Genomic DNA, 20348 nt, shown 5'->3' with positions numbered 1-20348 from the left:
ACTTTTCCGGACGCACATTGTGGCCATCCCCGTGGCCTTCCTTCCCCTGGGGTGGGGGCACGTGGCCGTGACCCCCCTTCCGCCCAGCCCGCCCGCTGGAAATAAATATTTATTGCTGTTTCCAGCCAGGCAGCCTGTTCCCACGGGCGTGGGGCGGGAAGCGTCGTGCCGGCGGCGCCGGCGGCGGGAAGCGCTCGGTGTTATCAGGGGCCGCATCGGGGTGGGGAGCCATCCCCGGGGACCTTATCTGCGATGGAGGGCGATGGCCGGGTGGGCAGCGCAGGGGGCCGGGGCGGGTGACGGCACGGTTGCACGGTGCCTGTGTTTGTCGGTGGAGCCTGTGGCACGGAGATGGGCTCCTTCCGCAGCTGCCAGGCCCCACATGTCCTCCCAGGGACCCCCCCAAGCCCAGGGTCCCCCCGCCCTGCCCCAGTGCATCCTCTGAAACCCCCTCCAGATACCCTCTGCCCCCCTCACCCTGCTCCAGTGCAACACCCCCCCAATGCCCCCTGCACCCCAATGCCCCCCACCCTGCCCCATTGCTTCCCCCCAATGCCCCCCGCACCCCAATGCCCCTTACCCTGCTCCAGCGCATCCTCCCAATGCCCCCCGCACCCCAATGCCCCCCACCCTGCCCACTGCATCCCCCCAATGACCCCTGCACCCCAATGCCCCCCACCCTGCTCCAGCGCATCCCCCCAATGACCCCTGCACCCCAATGCCCCCCACCCTGCCCACTGCATCCCCCCAATGACCCCTGCACCCCAATGCCCCCCACCCTGCCCACTGCATCCCCCCAATGACCCCTGCACCCCAATGCCCCCCACCCTGCCCCATTGCTTCCCCCCAATGCCCCCCGCACCCCAATGCCCCCCACCCTGCCCCAGTGCATCCCCCCAATGCCCCCCGCACCCCAATGCCCCCCACCCTGCCCACTGCATCCCCCCAATGCCCCCTGCACCCCAATGCCCCTTACCCTGCTCCAGCGCATTCTCCCAATGCCCCCTGCACCCCAATGCCCCCCACCCTGCCCAGTGTATCCCCCCAATGCCCCCCACACCCCAATGCCCCCCACCCTGCCCCAGTGCATCCCCCCAATGCCCCCCCACACCCCGATATCCCCCATCCTGCCCCAGTGCCCCCCTTATGATGCTTTGGGGGGGCCGCAGTGCCCTGACCAGCCTGGCTGGATGCCCCCCCCGCCCATCTCCCCACCTGGGCTGTTTGCACCCAGGGGCTTGTGCCCCCGCCCTCCCACCCCAGCACCCCGGGGTGCCCCAGGCAGGCAGCACCCCGAGCACCGCCCCAGCCCTGCAGCCCCTCTCCGCCATGCTCCACGGAATTGCCGTCTCAAGCTGCTTGGGAAGCAGAGGCATGGTCAATAATGAACCCCTGGCTTAATACCGGCATCTGCCGGGCCAGCGTGGCACAGTGCCGGGGCCAGGGGGGCGAGGGCTTGGCCCCGGCACGAGCAGCTCCCCTTGCCAGGGCTCGGCTGAGCCGGGGGCAGGCAGCGAGACCCTCGCTGGGGACACCGGCATGGCAACCCAGTGGCACCGGTGCCCTGCCTGCCCCGCCGGTGGGTGCAGCCCGGCTGGGTGATGCTCAGGCCCATGGGGTCCCGCTGTGCCCACCGGCGGGCACCCAGTCAGTCCTGCGGATCAGGATCAGGGTGCCAGGGCAGACCCCTGCCCGCGCCGAGGGCTGTCTGATGCCGCAGGCTCATCAGGCGCCGGGTTTCTATGGCGACGTCTATTATCCTGCTTTATAGGGAGATGAATCAGGAGCTATAAATACGCGGGTTGATCGGGGCGGTGCGGACACCGCGCTCTGCCTGCGTGCGGGAGTGCCAGCAGCGGGCAACGCCGAAGGGGCACGGCGGTTCGGCACGGCCGTGCCCATGGACGGGTGAGCGGCTCCCAGCCGGTGTGGCTGCCTGGACGCGGGCAGGCTGGCACCCCTGTGCCGGCACCCAGGGTGACGGCCACATCCCCGGCCCTGGAGCCCAGCTCGGTGGCACCTGCGTGGCAGGCTCTTGGGTGGCCCCTGCCCTGTCACAGCTGTCCCCGGCCCCAGGTTCAGTCCCCGCAGTGGCCTTGGGTCACACCCCACGTGGTGGATGTCACCTCCCCACGAGCATCCGCCGGTACTGGGACGGTGACACGCAGCACGTGGCACAGGGTGAAGGACACATGGCGCACGGCACGTGGCACAGTGGCGCACGGCACGTGGCAGGAGGCAGTTGGCACACAGCGAACACACCTGGCTTTCGGCACAGCAAACGGCGCACAGCACTTGGTGCGCTGCACATGGCAGCAGCGTGACACAGCGCGCGTGCACGGGACACGGCACGCGGCAGAGCATGGCACACGGCACGCGGCACATAGCATGCAGCACACAGCCCATGACCCAGAATATGGCACATGGCATGCAGCACACAGCACATGGCACGTGGCACAGGGTACGTGGCACATGGCACAAAACGGAGCACCTACCATGAAGCACGCAGGAGGTGGCACACGGCACATGGCATGCGGTACATGGCACATGGCACACAGCACATGGCACATGGAACATGGCACATGGTACATGACACATGTCACACAGCACATGGCACACGGCACATGGTGCATGACACGCGGCACACGGCACACGGCAGGCGGCACACTGCATGGCATCCAGCATACAGCACATGGCCCACAGCATGTGGCAGGTGGTGCATGGCACACGGTACACAGCGCATGGCACACAGTACATGGCACATGGCACATGGCATGCGGCACACAGTGTATGGCACGCAGTATATAGCACATGGCACAGCATGTGGCACGCAGTGCATGGCACGCAACCCACAGTGCATGGCACAGCACATAGCACACAGCACATGGCACATGGCATGCGGCACGTGGCACGCGGCACGTGGCAGAAGCAATGTGCTGGGCAGGGGCAGGAGGAGGGTGCCGGCGCTGCCTCCACTCCCGCTCCCGTGGCCTGGATTTCGGGGCCGTGGCAGCCGGCAGTGGCACAGCGGGGCGGGCGGCTGCTCCGGCACAACTTGAAAGCAGTGGCTGCTCAAAAGTACCGCAGCACCAAAGCACTGGCTCTCCCCTGCCCGCTGCCAGTCACGAATCCCCCCTAAATATAGGGGCAGCCGGAGCGGCCGACAGCGGTGCCCGTGCAGGCAGCCGGGGCTGGGGGCCACGTTCGGCTCTTGCTCGCTCACTGCTCGCCACCGGCCGGGGCTGGGCAGCACGGTGGCACGGTGAGGGGCACGAGGGGGGACGGGCAGCACCCCGAGAGCTGCCTGTCCCTCTGGCTGCGCCCCGCTGAGCACCCGGCAGGGAGGTTTGGTGTTGGCGCCCAGAGAGGATGTGGCACGGGCACAGGGCTGGTTGCTTTATTGGGGGGCCCCCTGCACGCCGGGGGGGGGTGTTTCGTCATGCAGCCTCCAAATGATGTCACAGCGACAGACAAGCAAGGACCGAGGGGACGATGGGGACAGCAGGGATGGAGCGGGGACGAGCCACGCGGCACGGACCACCGGGACCTGGCAATGCCCACTGGGGACCACCGGCCCTCCCCGGGCAGCGCAGGGCGGGTGTCCTGCACCGGGGCACCAGGACCGTCCCCGTGTCCCTGGCTGGGTGCCAGCGGGGGCACGCTGCTGACTCCCGGTGCCCCCCCTGCCCGGCGAGGAGGGGTCCGCGGCAGGGCTGGGACCTGGCGGGGACCCCCATCCGTCCCCGCGCCGCGCCGGGGGGAGCGGGGGGGCCCTCACTGGGGCGAGCCGAGGTTGGAGTCGGGGGTGTCAGGCTGGGGGCAGCGGGGCGGGAAGGCCTTGTAGCTGTAGTACTCCACCACCTGCTTGGGCACCTCCGCCAGCACACACTTCGCCAGGGCCGTCGGCGACGCCTGCGGGACGGGGACACCGGGGAACACCGGGGGACACGGGTCAGCCAGGGGCACGGTGGCACCCGCCCACCCCGGTGTGCGGAGCAACACCCATGGGGCACCGGCAAGCTGTGCCGCGATGCTCGGTCCTGCCGTGGGGACGGGAGGGGACAGGAGGGGACAGGAGGACCACCAATGCCCCACTCACGTTCTTGAACTCCCGGAAGGGGACGAACTGGACGATGTCGCGGAGAACGGGCTCGCCCTTGGGGGAGCGCAGGATGCCGTCGTCCCCGTCCAGGATCTGCATGTCGGTGAAGTCGGCGTTGCCCACCCCCACGATGATGATGGACATGGGCAGGTAGGAGGCGCGGACGATGGCCTCCCGCGTGTCCGCCATGTCCGTCACCACCCCGTCCGTCAGGATCAGCAGGATGAAGTATTGCTGGGGGGGGAGGGATGCTCTGGGGGGGGCTGCCTGGCCCCCCTGCCAGCCCCATGGGCCAGACAGGGGCTTGGCTCTGACATGGGAGCAGCCACAAGTGGCATGAGTGTGCTGGGTCTCAGCCCAGCCCAGAGCCGGCCGGCCGGGAGCAGCAGGCACGTACCGAAGCCTCCTTCGTCCGCTCCTCATCCGCTGCCACGCGAGCCACCTTAGAGATGATGGGGGCCACGTTGGTGGGGCCATAGAGCTGGATTTTGGGCAGGCAGCTCTGGTAGGACTCTACGACGCCCTGGATGCCTGTGGGGGGATGCGAGGGATGAGGGGGGGCGTCCCGGCAGCACCGAGGTCTGGCGCCGGAGCTGGACTCACCCTCGCACTCATCGTTGTCGGGGTTGAAGTTGATGGCGAAATCGTGGGAGACCTGGAGGGTGGGAGGGGAGGGGGCAGCCAGTGCCCGCCTCCCCCCCGCCGGCACCTGCCGAGCCCCACGGGAGCCATGGCCAAGGGTGCCCGGCGGGATGAGCACATCCCTGGGGTCCCACGGGGCCCCGGCACCCCGACCACCCCCTTACCTCGTACTTGGGGGGGATCCTTGCACCAAAGCCCAGAGCTGAGAATTTCTTATCACTGCAAGGGAAGGGGTGTGAGGAGCCCCGGCAGTGCCATCACAGGGGTGGCCATCACCGGGGCGGCCATCACCGGGGCCTCCCGGCCCTGGGGGACCCACCGGACCAACCGACCTGTCATAGTCCTGGCAGATCTCGCCCACCGCGACCAGCGCCTTGAGGTACTCGTTGGGCTGGTAGGGGTTGATGTAGTGCAGGGAGCAGCTGTTTCGGGGGTCCCCGTTGGAGGCCGTGAAGTCGATGGCCACCTGACAGCGGGGGCGCGGCGGTGAGGGTCCCTCAGGGCGAGCGGGGCCACCGGCATGTCCCCGCTGGGGTTGGGTGGCTCTGCCGGCCCCATGGCACAGCCGCGGCTCGGGAGGGCCGGGATGCGCTGCCCCGGCCCCCTGCCCTGGGGATGGGCGCGTGGCCCAGTGCCGGAGCCCCTGCCCGGCCCCAGTGCTTCGGGGTGGGGGACGGCGCTCACCGTGAAGTGGATCTGGCAGCCGCCCATGATGTAGTCCAGGAAGGAGTAGACCCTGTGGATCTTCCAGAGGGACCTGCGTCAGCCGGTCCTGCCCCACAGCAGCCGGGCACGGCTTGGCATGGCATGCACAGCACGGCACGGCACGGCTCGGCACAGCTCGGCACGGGTCGGCACGCAGGCGCTCACCTTCAGGTCCAGCAGCACCACGACCCCCGAGTTCTTGTAGTTGCGCTTCTTGATTTTGTACTTGGGGTTCATGCAGTCCCACTGCACCTGCGGCACGCGGCACCCGCGCTGCCTGCGGCCCCCCAGCCCTGGGGACACAGCCCCATGCGCCGGCACCCCCCACCAACGACCCCACAGCCCCCTGGCCCCCTGGCTCTGCAGCACTCTGACCCCACAACCCTGCAGCCCCGCAGCCCCATAACCCCACAGCCTCATAACCCCGCAGCCCCATAACCCTGTAGCCCCACAGCCCCATCACCCCACAGCCCCATAACCCCACAGCCCCATAACCCTGTAGTCCCACAACCCCATAACCCCACAGCCCCATAACCCTGCCTCCCTGCAGCCCCATAATGCTCCAGCCCCATGGGCCCATGACCCTGCAGCCCCATAACCCTGTAGCCCCACAGCCCCATAACCCCACAACCCTATAACCCCATAGCCCCATAACCCTGTAGCCCCACAGCCCCATAAACCCACAGCCCCATAACCCTGCCTCCCTGCAGCCCCATAACCCCACATCCCCATAACCCTGTAGCCCCACAGCCCCATAACCCCACAACCCCATAACCCCACAGCCCCATAACCTCACAGCCCCATAACACTGTAGCTCCACAGCCCCATAACCCCACATCCCCATAACCCTGTAGCCCCACAGCCCCATAACCCCACAACCCCATAACCCCACAGCCCCATAACCCTGCCTCCCTGCAGCCCCATAATGCTCCAGCCCCATGGACCCACAACCCTGCAGCCCCATAACCCCGCAGCCCCATAACCCCGCAGCCATCCCTTCCCCGAAAAGGGGGGCAGCGAGGGGAGAACGGCCCCAAAAACCAGAGGAGGAGCTGGGAGGTGCCTCCTGGAATGGGAGCTGCTGGCAGCATGGAGGGGTGACCCCAGAGGTTGTCCCCTTGTCCCCGTGTCCCTGCGCCCACCTTGTTCTCCCCCATCGCCTTCTGCATCTCCTCGAAGGTGGTGAAGAACTCCCCGATGAAGTCGTGTTTGCCCCGCGAGTCGTAGTCCCACACCACGCACTGCGGCGGGACACGGCTCAGCCCCGGCCGGGCAGCACCCGGCTGCGGGTGGGGGGCCGCACCCCCCCAAAGCGCACCCAGCCCCGGCACTGTCCCTGCCACCGTCCCCAGCAGCCTGGGGTCCCCAGCGGGGCAGCCGGGGGATGCGTGCCCTTGGGGCAGGGATGGGGGTCCCCACCGCCCTTCCTCACCCTCAGCTTCCTCTTCTCCTCGCAGCTGCAGAGCGAGTTGAGGGAGACCTTGAAGGGCTCCCAGACGGGGCTCAGGTTGTTCTTCACCACCTGCGAGGCGAGGGGCTCAGCGGGGCCGGCCAGCCGCCGGCGCGGCCACGGGCCAGCCAAGGGCCAGATCCCTCCCGGGGCCTCACCTCGGTGCGGTACACCAGCTGCTCGCTGCGGTCGTCGTCGATGCGGTAGATCTCCAGGAAGGGATCCGACTTGCTGAAGAGGTCCTGGAGGAGAGAGGATGGGGCAGAGCACTGCCCGCCCTGCCCGCCTGGCCCCCCCCGGCCCCCCCGGCTCCCCTGCCCGCGGGACCCGCTCACCTTGTCATCCAGCTTCTTGGCGCGGAAGGCGAGCTCCACGTAGCCGTTGTTCCCCGAGATCTCCTCCGAGATGACCTGCGAGGAGAGGCGGCCGCAGGGTGCTCAGCGCCTGGCACGGCTTTGTCCCCCTGCCCTCCCTGCCTGCTGGGGCAGGGCGGTGCCCTGGGGGGGGACAGGGTGGCCCATGCCTCCCCCGGCACGGCGGGGACCCCCCGGGGTGGCCAGCAGACGTCGGTGGGGACCCTGAGCCCTCCCCATCCCCCAGAGCCTGGGGGGCTGCGGGGCTGGATGGCAGCTAGGACAGCAGAAGGGTCATTGGGGACCCCCCATATGCCCCAGCTCAGTGGCCCCCCCCAGCTCAGTGCCACCCCGCTGACCCAGCTCGATGCCATCCCAGCACCCTAGCTCAGTGCCACCCACGTGCCCCGGTCTGGTGCCACCCACATGCCCCACTTGGTGCCACCGCACCTCCTCAGCCGGGTGCCACCTGCTTGCCCCAGCTTGGTGCCACCCCAGGGTCCCAGCTCGGTGCCACCCCAGGGTCCCAGCTCGGTGCCACCTCAGGATCCCAGCCTGGTGTCACCCCAGGGTCCCAGCTCGGTGCCACCCCAGGGTCCCAGCTTGGTGTCACCCCAGGGTCCCAGCTCGGTGTCACCCCAGAGTCCCAGCTCGGTGCCACCTCAGGGTCCCAGCCTGGTGCCACCCCAGGGTCCCAGCTCGATGCCACCCCAGGGTCCCAGCCTGGTGTCACCCCAGGGTCCCAGCTCGGTGCCACCCCAGGGTCCCAGCCTGGTGTCACCCCAGGGTCCCAGCTCGGTGCCACCCCAGGGTCCCAGCCTGGTCCCACCCCAGGGTCCCAGCCTGGTGTCACCCCAGGGTCCCAGCTCGGTGCCACCCCAGGGTCCCAGCTCGGTGCCACCTCAGGATCCCAGCCTGGTGTCACCCCAGGGTCCCAGCTTGGTGTCACGCGTGCACCCCAGCCCGGTGCCGCTCCCGGCGCGGGTTCGGCTGCTCACCGTGATGGTGGACTTGCCCGCGAACTTCCCGTACTTGAGGAACAGCGGCTTCGTCACCCGCTTCTGCGCCACGATCTGCAAAAGCCGAGGGGTTGGGGAGGGGATGCCGCCGGCCGGTGTCCCCGGGGTGAGGGGCACGGGCTCACCTGCCCCACGGTGCACTCCATGCCCCCCAGGAAGTCATCATCGTGCGTGCCCACGCCGGCGTGCCCGTGGCTGTCGTACACCTCGAACCGCAGCTTCTGCACCTCCTCGAAGTAGTAGTCCACCGTGAAGATCTTGGCGAAGACGGGGTTGAGGTTGCTCTTGATGACCTCGCTGCGGTCCACCTGCACGGCAGGAGCTCGGCTGCGGGGGCAGCGGGGCCAGAGCCCGGCTCGGGGCCGGATCTGGGGCCAGCGGAGCTGCCCGGGACCATGGGATGCCAGCGCTCGCCCAGCGCTGGGCACCGGGATGTGGGAACCCGGGGGCATGGGGATGGGGGATGCAGGGATGGGGATGCCGGGCAGCTGCTGGGAAGGACCAGCCCTGCACAAGCATTTACCTGCCCGTGCCGGTTCCCAGGGGAGCGGCACTTGGAGGCAGCCCCGTGGCTGGCTCGGGCAGGGAGGTGTGCCCCCGAGGGCACCCACCCTGCCGAGCCCCAGTTCCCGGGGGCTCCGCTCCCTCCGGGGCTTGGGGCAAACCCCATGGTCAGTTGGAGGGGATGCGCTGGCTCTGGACCACGGTTTGCCACGGCTCTGCTCCAGCAGGAGCAATGGGCTGGTGCCTGGGATGAGCCCCTGCGCTCCCACCCCGGGCTGGCCAAGGGCGGGGGCCACCGGCCACCGTGGCCCTGGCAGGCGGGTGGGTGCTCAGCGTCTCCCAGCCGTGCTGGCAGCGGGTGCCGAGCAGCTTCCAGGAGCCTCCCCCGCACCCTGTCCCTGCCAGTGTTGACTCAACGGGACACATCCTGGCCAGGGCACCCTGCCAGCCCGCCAGCCCCTGCCCACCGCCCGCCCGGTCCGGCAGCATCTGCCGAGCCCACACTGCCACGGCGCTGGCGGGGCCACCCCAAGCAGCTCCGTGCCTCCTGCGTGGGCACCACCGGCCCCTCAGCCCATCCATGGGGCTCCGGGTACCAGCCATGGGGCTCCGGGTACCAGCCATGGGGCTCCGGTGCCAGCCCCGCCAGTGTGGCCAGGGCCGTTTCGGCTCTCAGACCCAGCAGGCAGCGGCTGAGCCGGTTCCAGCCACCGTCCTGGCTGGGCTGGGGGGACACGCGCTGGCAGGGACAGGGAGGGGACAGGTCACAGAGTCCCTGCGAAAGGTGGCCCAGGAGGGACCCTCTTGCCTCTTGGATCTGGCCCTTGCACAGCACGGGATGGCACAGCACGGAACGGCACAGCACGGAACGGCACAGCATGGCATGGCATGGAATGGCACAGCACGGCATGGAACGGCACAGCACAGCACGGCACAGCACGGCATGGCACATCACGGAACACAGAGCGTGGCACAGCACACTGTGGCACAGTAGCGTACAACTGGCTCGGGAGCCGCAGCCCGCAGCTGGCACAGGGCCCTTCGCCACCCGCCCTGGCTCCAGCTCCGGCTCCGGCGAGCAGAGTCGATTACACGCAGAGGGATTTAGCGCTAAATCTGCCGGCTGAGCAGCAGCGATTAGCGAGCGTGGAGCTGCCGGCGCCAGCCCAGAGCTAAGCTGTGAGGGAGCGATGGGAAGGAGTCATGCCAGCCCCAGTGCCAGCCCCAGTGCCGGCGCCAGTGCTGGCGCCAATGCCGGTGCTGGCCCCAGTGCCAGTGCCATCCCTGGCTCGTGTGGGCACCAGGGCCCCACAGGGCAGCGCAGTGAGGGGCACACGGCGGCGGTGCCGGCATTGACCCCCCTCTGAGCTGCTGCCCTGTGCGTGGAGGGGTGGGTGATGCCACCCGCCTGCCCCAGCCCGGGCTGCCTGCCCCGAGCAGGGTGAGACCAGCCCGCAAGCCCTGATCCACCCCAGGGGTGGCCAAGGCGTCCCTTGGCGCTGGCACGGGGCAGTGGAGCCGTGCTGGAGCCACACGCCATGGGCACCCCGTTCCCTGACCCTGCCGGGGCCACGGAGCCCCGGGGGACTCGCTCCACCCCAGGGGTCTGCACTGTCCCCACGTGCTGCTGAGTGTCCCACAGCGCCCGGTCCTGCCCTGCCCCATGAGCCTCCTGCTCTGCGCCCTACGCCTTGCGCCCTGCTCCCTGCACCCTGCTCTGCACCCTGCACCCGGCACGCACCCTGCACCCCGCACTGTGAGCTCTGCACCTCGCGTCCAGCATCCTCTGTGTGCACCCTGCGCCCTGCTCTGCACCCTGCACCCCCCTCTGCACCATCTCCTGCACCCTGCACCCTGCTCTGCACCCTGCACCCTGCTCCCTACCATCTCCTGCACCTTGCACCCTGCTCTGCACCCCGCACCCTGCTCTCCACCATCTCCTGCACCTTGCACCCTGCTCTGCACCCTGCACCCTGCTCCCCACCATCTCCTGCACCTTGCACCCTGCTCCCTACCATCTCCTGCACCTTGCACCCTGCTCTGCACCCTGCACCCTGCTCCCTACCATCTCCTGCACCTTGCACCCTGCTCCCTACCATCTCCTGCACCTTGCACCCTGCTCTGCACCCTGCACCCCGTGCAGTGGCTCCTGCCCCCCGTGCAGTGGCTCCTGCCCCGTCTTGGGCCCCGTGAGCATCTCAGCCACCCTGGGGCTGTCTCTGCTCCTGTCCCCATCCCAGAGACGCAAACCCTGCGCCCAGCACCCTGCACCCAGCCCTGCCACACCCCCGATGACAGCCTGCCCCAGCCTTGCCCCATTGCAGTGGGTGCCGGCGGTGCCCCCCACCCTCCTACCTCCGTCCACTGGCCCTGGGACTGCATCAGCAGCAGGACGCAGGGGTCCGACTTGTTGAGCGTGTCGCGGTCCAGGAGATGCTTACAGCTCACCCGCAGCTCCACCTTGGAGAGGACGGCCAGCGGGGCCTGGGGGGACGCCTCGGGCGCCTCGCCCATGGCGGTCGTGGTGCGGTGGGTGGCCGGGCGCGACGGGGGGCAGGCGGCCCCGTGGGCGAAGGGCATGCGGGGGGAGCGGGGTGGCACGGGTGGCCGCTGCCTTCGTTGCCGTCAGGGAGCAGGGCAGGTGCCCGTCATGCCCGGGGCACGTTGCCCCGCGGTGCCAGGCGTGGGGACGGAGCCCCGGTGCGCGGGGTCGGGCAGGTCACTGGTGGCAGTGGGTGTTGGTGGGATGCGCCGGTGGGTGGAGGGGACCCCGGCGACACGCTCCAAGGCGGGGTGGCCGGTTCCAGTCCCGATGGCTCTGCGGGGCCCTGCAAAGCGTCAAAGCACAGTGGGGTGAGCCCGAGCCGGGTCACCCCTCATGACGCTGCCTGTGTACCCCCAAGCGCCAGCCAGCCCCACGGACAATGCTGTGCCCCCGTCCACCGCCAGCCCCCCCCCAGGCCAGCCAAGGGGTCCCGTGGGGCTGTGCCCAGCTCTGCCCCAGCCCCACCCCAGGGGCAGGATGCGTCCCGTGGGGAAGAGGCACCCAAGTGGGGCTGGGAGGCTGTGCGGGAGCGGGGACTGCACAGGCAGCCCTGGGCCCCCACCCCGGGGTGCCCATCCCTGTGCCGGGGAGCAGAAAGTCCCCTCCCTCCTGTCCCTGCAGGCAGCGCACCCCCTGCCCGGACACGGCTCGCGGCGAGGGCAGCGGGGACACCAGGTCCTTGTCCGTGCCGCCGGGAGATGCTGGCAGTGCCAGCCACGTCCCGCTGCTCCGGGCAGGGCTGGTGGCACCCCGGGGTGACGGGGGGGGATTTCCCCCATGCTGGGGACAGGGGCCACTCTCCACCCGGATGCTGGTGACGCTCAGCACCGCGCCATCGAGGGGCTCTGCCAGCCCCAGCCCGGGGCTTGTCCCCCCAGCTGCCACCCCCGGGCTGCCCGGCTGGGGCTGGGGCTGGGGCAGAGCAGCCCTCCTGCCCACCCGCCCGCCGCGCCCCGGCGTGCCCAGCCTGGCCAGGAGCTGCCACTGCCGCCCGGCCAAAGTTTCCCGGTGAAGTCATGCAGGGCCTGGGCCCTCCCCAGCACATGGCTCTGGCGCCCCGGCTCCAGCGGGCATCGTCCCCCTCCCCGGGATCATGGGCACCCCTTGGCATCCCCTGGTGGAGGGGGCACTGGCTCCCACCCTGCCCGGATGCCCCCCTCACCTGGGTGCCGGCGGCCTGGCCTCCGCACGCGGCCGGGCCGAGGGCTGGGGTCCGTGTGCCAGCCGAAGCCGGTGTGCCAGCCGGAGCCGGTGTGCCAGCCGGAGCTGCCGCCGCTGCCACCTCCACACAACTGACTCAAGCTGCAGTTCGGGAGCGGAGCCCTAAGAGGGAGACGACAAGCTCCGTTAACTGCCTCGCTGCCGGCACCGGAGCAGAGCCCGCCGGTGGGCTCCGGGGTGAAGCGGGGTGCCCGGGGTCCCCGGCACTGCTGGCCATGCCAGGGCAGGTGCTCCAGCTCCAGGCGAGCGCCCCGTGGCACAGCCCTCGCTCCCAGCGCCCCACGGCCCCTCGCCCTCCCCAGACGCTCCCCATGGGGTGCCCGAGTCCCATCCTGGTGCCAGCACCCCAACACAGAGACAGGGTGCCCCAAAGCTGCCGGGTGCCCTCCCCACGTGCTGGAACACCCGGACCTGCAACCGGTGCACATGGAGCCCTGGGCACCCCATCCCTCAGCCGGGGGCTGTCCTGGCACCCCCCACCCACGCACATCACCCCAGCGCCGGGTGCCGTCAGCTCGGCTTTATGAAAGATGATATAATTAGCCCATATTTGGAGGGATTAAAATGCAGATAGGGCTAACGAGCACCAGGGCACTGCAGGGCCCTGGGCTTTGGAGCTAATCCCCAACCTGCATGGCAGAAATAGGCCACCCTCCTTCCCCGCTCCTCCCGCAGCCCCACGGCACAGCCCGGGGGGCAGGAGGCAGCCAACCCATGGCGGGACGCAGGATGCGACCACAGGCTTGGGTGGCGGGGCTGGGGGGGACGAGCTAGCAGCCTGTCGTGGCACCGGCAGCCCCACGCTGGGCAGCTCCTGCCCCCGTGGTTTGAGCAACATGGGGTTCGTCCAGCTGTGCCGGGGCTCCCACCGGCCTCCTGCCCCTGCGCCGCAGCGCTTCATCGCATCCGAACCCCAAGTTTCTGTCACCCAACTGCTAATGAATACAAACGACACAATTATGCCGGCACCAGCGATCCGCAGCACAGCCAGGCTGCAGAACGGCCCCAGAACTGATTAGCCAGCAAAGGGGCTCGGCTGAGCGCTCCCCGGAGCGGGATGGACCCCGACAAGGCTGCCCCGTGACCCAGCACACCCTGCCCCACATCAGCCCCCTGCCCTGGGGCAGGCAGAGCCCAGGAGCTACAAGGATAGGTCAGAGCCCCCCACCCCTTCTCCAGGGCAGGGCTGGGCTCCTCTTTGGGGCCACTAAGGTATTTCTCTAAGGAAACGGCTTAAAGGTCCGCAGGAACAGGGCTGCAGCGAAGCCGGGCGAGCCCAGGGCAGCCCCACAGCGCGGAGGGGCAGGGAGCGCAGGGTGACAGGGTGCAGGAGGGCGCAGTCCAGCAATGGGACTCTGCTCCACCCAACGGCAAGCGGCAGCGAGTGCAGAGCAGGTGCTGAGGACACGCCTCACTCCCCCCACGCACCCCCAAAAGTGGGGAGCAGCACCCTGGCCAGGGAGAGCCGGTGCCCGCCCCAGCGAGCACCGTGGGTCCCCAAGTGAGGCTCAGGGGGCAAGCGGCTGCCGGAAGCACGCCAAGCGCCCACGGGTGACACCCACCACGATACCCCACCTTCCACCGCAGAGCCAGCTGCTCTGCCTCGCACAGAGCCACAGGCAGCGGTGTGGAAGTCATTACATCTGAAATAACGGCATAGAAGAGAAAGCCTGGCAGGGAGGGGCTATCCCAAAAACAGCCTCAGCAGCCCCTGACAGCGAGAGCGGGTCATGCCCTAGCACAGGAGGGAGCCCAGGCTGCGACCCTGGAGACAGCAGCCTCGCTGAAGGGAGCTGTGCCAGGCCGAGGCATTGGTTTCACTCGCTTTCGGGGAAGTTTGGAGTCTCTAATCACAACAAATGAGGTTTCCCCGGACAGCACCCCTCCACGCACAGCAGCCCACGATCTGCACCCACGCTGCAGCAGAGCGGGCAGGCACAGGGCAGCTCGGTCCGGCGCCTTTGCCCTAAAAAGACAGCACACTCGTATTTCTACTTTTTTTTTTTTTTATTATTGACAGTTCTAAGGAGAACAGTTCATTTCTTCTTCTCCACATCCTGCTCTGCCGCTTCTTTGGCGCGTTTCGCACGAATCCCAAAGAGACGGGCGTTGGCCCGGGCCATGCGCAGGCTGGCGAAGGCCTTGAAGTTCTTCTCGTCTTCCGAGATAACACGGGCCTTCTCCCGTTTGAAAACCTGGTGAGAGAGAGCGCCAGACAGTCAGGCTGCACATCACAGGCTCCCAGAGAAGACTGCATTTAAGGCTTAACACAATTAATCTCGCTACATTTTTACCGCTAGCTGCAGGACGCTGTTAAGAACAGAGCGTTTATGCCCTCTACAGGCCCTGCCCTCATCATCGCTCCACCAGGTGCCTCATTTCAACCGGCTCCCAACTCGCCAGCGCACGTCAGCACAAGACCAGAACGTACCAAGGGAAAAAAAAAAATAAACCCCAAGCGCAACGTGAAATCTGAGTCAGGTTTGTGGCGCGCTATCAACAGCGCCTGTCGGAAGCAGAGGGTTTCGAGACAAATGGTGGCTAACGCAACCTGCCCGGGCTGTCGTGCTGCCGGCACGCACCCGTCGCCCCAACTGGCAACCCTAAGCGCCCCAAATTTCACAGGGGGATGAGCTCCCTCAAAGGTTCAAGTGGACAAACAAGCCTGGAGGACACAGCACTGAGCACAAAGAGGCACCGGAGATGCTTCAATGTGCACTTGAACCTGTGTCCTCGCAAGAATCGTGCCATTTGGGGTTCACCGCGCAGGTTCCCCCCGTGGCCTTCTCTGGAGAGCGTACGTGAATAGCTACGCTTCTACCGCCTGTCATTTAGGGCAGAGGAACACATATATGATTATTTCCAACCAATGCGTCTTGACCTGAACCCCTGACACTGGTGCCGGGAGCTCTCCTCTGGAGCCAGAAACACAGCTCATGATGTAAGGACTTCCTCAGTTGATAAAAAGTTTAGCGGAGCTTCAAGTAATTCACAGAATCACTAAGGTTGGAAAAGACCTGTAAGATCATCAAGTCATCATCTCTGCAGTCCACTTTGCGGCACTGAGAAACCAAACAGATCAAGTTACTCATGGCAAAACGCAAGGTCAAGCTTGACCTGTTCCTGGTTTTCTTGGATCCAGAATGGGAAGTGTCTGGAGACAGCAACCCCTAACTGTAGAAGAGCGAGAAGAGAATCCTCTCCATGAAGTTTAAGTCTTAATTACGTCACGCAGAGAACGTGATTTAGTTACACTTACATTCTTGATCGGCATAACCGGTCCAGTCAGCTGAGTCGCCATCTTGAGTTCCTCAGCCTGTATAACAAGATGACAAAAACAACAATTTAAAAAAAACGGTATTTAAAACTTCTCAGCCTAATACCTTGTTTAAAAACACGCCTTGTATGCAGATACCCGGCTTAAACACGCTGTTAACAATTCTGACCGGAGATTTCACACCGACCGGTAACGAACTCAGCATTTCAGCCATGCAGCTGCAGGAGTATTTGGCACAGACGTGCCGCATCAACAACCGGCGTTTTGCCTGGCTATCGATCAGCCCAGACCTGGCCAGAGAGCAGCGGCCTTTCAGGAGTTCTGCCAGCTGGAAAAATGTTGACATCTACTGTACCACTTATTTTGATACCCAGTGTATTCCTCGGCAATTCCTTCTAAGGCTAATTCCAGCTTCTTTAAGAGTATGGCATCGCACAAAAACGATTCAGTTTTATTTTAGATAGTTGATTTCAAGTAAACAAACTTGGAACAGTATTCCAGACACAAGTATCTGTATGTACTGGTACAGAAGGTTGAGACCCTTCCTCCTCCCCTCAGAAAAGCAGCCCGAGTACGGTGGGCTCCGCAGGCTGCACTACGGTCGAGCAGCTCAAAGCTGAAAGACTCTCCAGAAGAGGGAGGATAGCTTGAGCACACCACCTTGTTTCACGACTCGTGCTGCCCCACGGGAAGCACGTATTTACCACAGGCAGAGCCAAGGACAGACAAGGAAAGCCAACTATACTCTGGATCTTGGCGAGATTTTAATGAAAAGCATTTTTCTATGTCAACAGCAACAACCTTCTCAAGACTGCCTCACGCACAGCTTTCACTGAATTACTCCACTGTAAAGTACGTCCTCACCTTCCTCACCCTTTCCACGTAGTGTCACCGCAGCAGAACAGAACTCCAGACGGGCTTTTCAGCCGTTCCAACAATTTAGCTTCATGAACTAAAATTCAGCTGGCTGGGCAATGATCAAAGCTCCAGCCAAGAGACCACCCGAGGAGCCCAGCCCCAAATCCGAGCTGCATCCCTTCGGCAGCACGGCAGTCCCTGGGCTAAATGTCTGCCCAAAGCATCGCTGTGACCCAGGAAATCCCCGTGGAAGCCAGCTCTACCAGGCCTGGCCTCATGCTGGGCTCAGCCATCCCCTGCGTACGTGCACGGGAACCATGCTGCCCCCGAGAGAAGGGCTGCTCCCCCCTGGGGCGGTTTACGTTATGAAAAGCGTTCAAGAGCACTGCTGGACGGCACACCATGGCACCGGGATGGACTGACGACCAAACCTCTGAAAACGTTACCAGACAGGGGCACCGTGAAGTGTTTCTAGCAGCCAAGTACTTACAGAGCTGTCTCCCTTCTTAGGCATAGCTGGCTTCCTTGGGAAGAGGATCAACTTGGAGCGGTACTCCTTCAGCCTCTGCACGTTGGCTTGCAGGGACTCGGTAGACTTGTTGCGTCGCCGGGGATCCACAGAGATTCCAATGGTCCGGGCAAACTTTTTGTTAATGCCAGCAAGCTGGAGAGAGAGCACAGTGTCAGCATCCGACAGCTCCCAACGCTACTGCCGGGAGCCGCTCCGGTCACCAGCCAGACAAGGGTTCGAGCGCAGCCATCACAGGCTATGGAGCCTGGAGAAAGGCTCAGCATCCGACCGAAGGGCCCGTCGGCAGCGCGAGGGTCTGGCAAGAGGGACCGTGCCACAGGCGAAGGGCGTCACGGTGTCTGTATTTTAGCGCTTAAAACGTTCCACAGACTTTACAGTAATTTTGGCAGATGGTTTTTCTCAGGAGAGCAAAGTGCAACCCCTGAGTAATTATGAGGGGGACATTTAAACTCTGATACACAGGAGACAGAAATTTATGAAGCCAGTAAGCAGGTAACTCTGGTTCACTGAATCCTGGAAGCTCCATTAGAGAAATATTTTTGTAACCATCTTAAACAAGAAATAACCCCATTTTCTGTTTAAAGACAAACATCTGCGTACCATTTCGTATTCCACCATTATCCGAAAATTAAAGAAAAATGAAGTAATGAAGCATTTGGCATCCAAAGGAACAATTTTACTGCTGCAGTGCACTAATTCCGCTATTATAAATATTTCAATTAGAGATTAAACAACGCACAAGAGGCGGCTGTGGATGCCAACTGCCAGCAAGCACTGATGTTTATTCCTGCCCACTGCCTGGAGATATGCGGGTGGGGGTTTCTGCAGACCACCACGATCCAGCTTCTACCAGCTCATCAGCTCAGCACAGCCAGGAAGGTCATAGCGAACAGTCTCCTGAAGCAACGGAGGGCACTGAACGCTTCTCACAGACTTCGAGGGTTCCTAAACCAACTCGTAGCTATTACATCAGAACAGCCACAGCCACTCTGCGAGGCTGGGCAGAAGTTCCTTTCCCCGGCACAACATCCCTCGCTCCTGTTAGGGGTAAGTTGAGCGCGGTTTACTCAGTCCACAACACAAACAGGTTCACGCTGGCTAAAATTTTTAGGATTAGCAGAAACGCGTTTCATAAAAAACCCGGAAGAATTTCATGAAGCTGTTAGTCGTGTCCCCCCCTAAGAAGTTTAGGAGACTCAATGACTCAATTAAGGCTCCACCAGAATCCGATTTTAATGGAATTCTGTTTAAGTGACAGTCTGACTAGACAAACACACGTTTACTTTTCAAAGCAACCTTTCACTCTGACACACACTATTACATCCCACCTCACAGTTACAAAGGAAAGGCAAGACCAGCATTCTCCATGCTCCTGTAGAGCCGGCAATACCAGACGCTTCCCCCGGCTGAACCAGCGTCAGCAGATACCGACATCTCAGCCAGTCACTTGCGCTCTGTCTACCCGCAGCACAGGACAAGACAACTGGGCTCAGACTCAGAGTTAGTTTTATCAGGCTGGGATCAGTCCTCCATACTTACTTTAAGCTCTTCTAGGCTGAAGCCTCTGCCAGCACGAACTTTTTTGTGGTATCTGATAGTAGGGCACCTCACTATAGGCCGGATGGGCCCAGCCACGGGACGGGGAGCGATGCGGCGAGCCTTCGCCTGGCGGGCCCTCCTCCTGGAATGTTGAAGGGGACAGTGATCAGGAACGCAGCGTTTCTGCCCGATGTGCCACTCCTACACTGCCAGGCGACCTCCCTTGACAGGCAGCATCTACTGCAGGGGGATCTCTCAGAAACAAAACCCAACACTAGCCTAGCAGCTCGGACAGGCCAGTGCCTGCTTCTACAGAACAGCCGCAGTCATCAGACATACAGGGTTCAAGGGAATCATCAATGTGGTACAGCGATTCCGGAGATTTCTCATCACTTGACTGCAGCTGGAACGGCCTGACCCTGACCAGAGACCCCACACCAAACGAACACCCTGCTGCAATACCAGAGCCTTCAACAAGTAAGGTTAGGGGAACAGCTGAAAATAAAGACGCAGTACTTAGCTTCATAAGCAAATTGATACAAGACGAGAGACAACTCCCCCCAGCTACACGAGCTAAAGCAGGTAGCAGCAGGATCGGCCCCGGGGAAGCCGGGCCGCGGGCACTCACCTGCGGATCTTGCGGGCGGGCTGGTTGAACCATGTGGCCACTCGTCGCTGCCAGTCCTTGTGGAAGTGGGGCTTCAGAATCATGCCATTGCGGCTGGGCGCCATGGCTGCTGCGGCCTGCGGACACGGACAGGACTAAAGGCGGCCGACGGGGTACAGGGGCTGCACGGCCTCCCCCGGCGACCTATACAAGGGCCCAGCCCCGTACAGGCCCCGAACGCCCCCGAGCCCGCTACCCCCGGCCCGGCCCAGGCCCAGGCCCAGGCCCAGGCCGGGCCTCTGTCTGCGCCCCCTCCGGGCCCGCGCCCGGGCCCAGCCCTCCCCGCAAGGCTCCGAGCGGCCCCAGGGCACAGCCCGGCCCGAAGAGCAACCCCCGGCGGGCGGATGGCGGCGGATGGAGCCCCCCGGCCGCGGCAGCTCCCCAACTCACCTCCCGCCACGGCAAATGGCCGACCGGAAAAGGAAGCGGGGGCGCGGAACACGCCGGAAGTGCGGCAGCGGCGGCCAATGGGCAGCGCCGCGGGAATGGCCCAATGAGGACAGAGCCGGAAGCGCCTGGCGGCAGCTTCACCGCGCCCGTAGTAAAGATGGCGCCAGTTTAAAGGGCCCGCGCACACCAGGCGGGCCAGACACCGGCAGGGCGGCGAGGGGCGGACGGTGCCTGGGCCGGGCGGGGGCCCGCTGCCGGGCACCCTCGCAGGGCTGGCCGGGGCAGAGCAGCAGCTACAGCTCTGCAGGGTGCTGGCTGCCGTGCCCTGTGCTGCGCCCCACACCTCCAGCACCACGGGGCAGAGGTCACACCGTCCCCGAGCCCCCCAGGACTCGTGCAGGGCTGCGGGGGACCCTCTTGCCTCCACATCTACACCCCACAGCAGGGCCCTGCTCTGCCATCCGCCCCAGCGGGGCTCTGCCACCTTCCCCAGTTCGGGGTGGGCAGCAGCAGCATCTCCCCTGGGGCAGGAGGGGGGTCGGGG

General features: G+C 65.1%; 2 protein-coding genes and 1 non-coding gene across 4 annotated transcripts; all 3 read right to left on the bottom strand.

The window, feature by feature from the left end:
* Positions 1-3774: 3774 nt before the first annotated feature.
* On the bottom strand, positions 3775-11355 carry CPNE7 (copine 7). Of its 2 annotated transcripts, XM_059824945.1 has the most exons (16): positions 11131-11355; positions 8397-8579; positions 8251-8325; positions 7722-7724; positions 7235-7309; positions 7058-7141; positions 6882-6971; positions 6592-6690; positions 5615-5701; positions 5429-5488; positions 5077-5210; positions 4909-4963; positions 4706-4757; positions 4500-4633; positions 4100-4336; positions 3775-3912 (listed from the first exon to the last, which is right to left on the bottom strand). In XM_059824945.1, exons 1-16 carry the CDS (start codon positions 11353-11355, stop codon positions 3775-3777), a joined length of 1731 nt encoding a protein of 576 aa, XP_059680928.1. The 2 variants fall into 2 exon arrangements, with proteins under 2 accessions (XP_059680928.1, XP_059680927.1); XM_059824944.1 differs by lacking the exon at positions 7722-7724.
* A 3194-nt stretch (positions 11356-14549) lies between these two features.
* On the bottom strand, positions 14550-19827 carry RPL13 (ribosomal protein L13). Its single transcript, XM_059824946.1, has 6 exons — positions 19805-19827; positions 19376-19491; positions 18748-18889; positions 17167-17340; positions 15801-15857; positions 14550-14736 (listed from the first exon to the last, which is right to left on the bottom strand). Exons 2-6 carry the CDS (start codon positions 19477-19479, stop codon positions 14578-14580), a joined length of 636 nt encoding a protein of 211 aa, XP_059680929.1. The 5' UTR covers positions 19480-19491; positions 19805-19827; the 3' UTR covers positions 14550-14577.
* On the bottom strand, positions 19059-19139 carry LOC132318306 (small nucleolar RNA MBII-202). Its single transcript, XR_009484312.1, has one exon. It is a non-coding gene; the product is annotated as a small nucleolar RNA MBII-202 (small nucleolar RNA).
* Positions 19828-20348: the final 521 nt, after the last annotated feature.

The sequence above is a fragment of the Gavia stellata genome, chromosome 15 (assembly GCF_030936135.1).
Source record: "Gavia stellata isolate bGavSte3 chromosome 15, bGavSte3.hap2, whole genome shotgun sequence".
NCBI lineage: Eukaryota > Metazoa > Chordata > Aves > Gaviiformes > Gaviidae > Gavia > Gavia stellata.
Note: the sequence above shows the minus strand (reverse complement) of the source record. Positions and strands in the feature narration are given on the sequence as shown.

Excerpts from the sequence above, each read along its gene's own strand:
- CPNE7 (XM_059824945.1), bottom strand. The coding sequence starts at position 11,355 with ATGCCCTTCGCCCACGGGGCCGCCTGCCCCCCGTCGCGCCCGGCCACC. Across the intron at positions 4,634-4,705 it reads CGACAACGATGAGTGCGAGG|GCATCCAGGGCGTCGTAGAG; the intron begins GTGAGTCCAGCT and ends ATCCCCCCACAG. Across the intron at positions 3,913-4,099 it reads CCTTCCGGGAGTTCAAGAAC|GCGTCGCCGACGGCCCTGGC; the intron begins GTGAGTGGGGCA and ends CCCGTCCCGCAG.
- RPL13 (XM_059824946.1), bottom strand. The coding sequence starts at position 19,479 with ATGGCGCCCAGCCGCAATGGCATGATTCTGAAGCCCCACTTCCACAAG. Across the intron at positions 17,341-18,747 it reads TCAGCCTAGAAGAGCTTAAA|CTTGCTGGCATTAACAAAAA; the intron begins GTAAGTATGGAG and ends CTCTCTCTCCAG. Across the intron at positions 14,737-15,800 it reads CGGTTATGCCGATCAAGAAT|GTTTTCAAACGGGAGAAGGC; the intron begins GTAAGTGTAACT and ends CTCTCTCACCAG.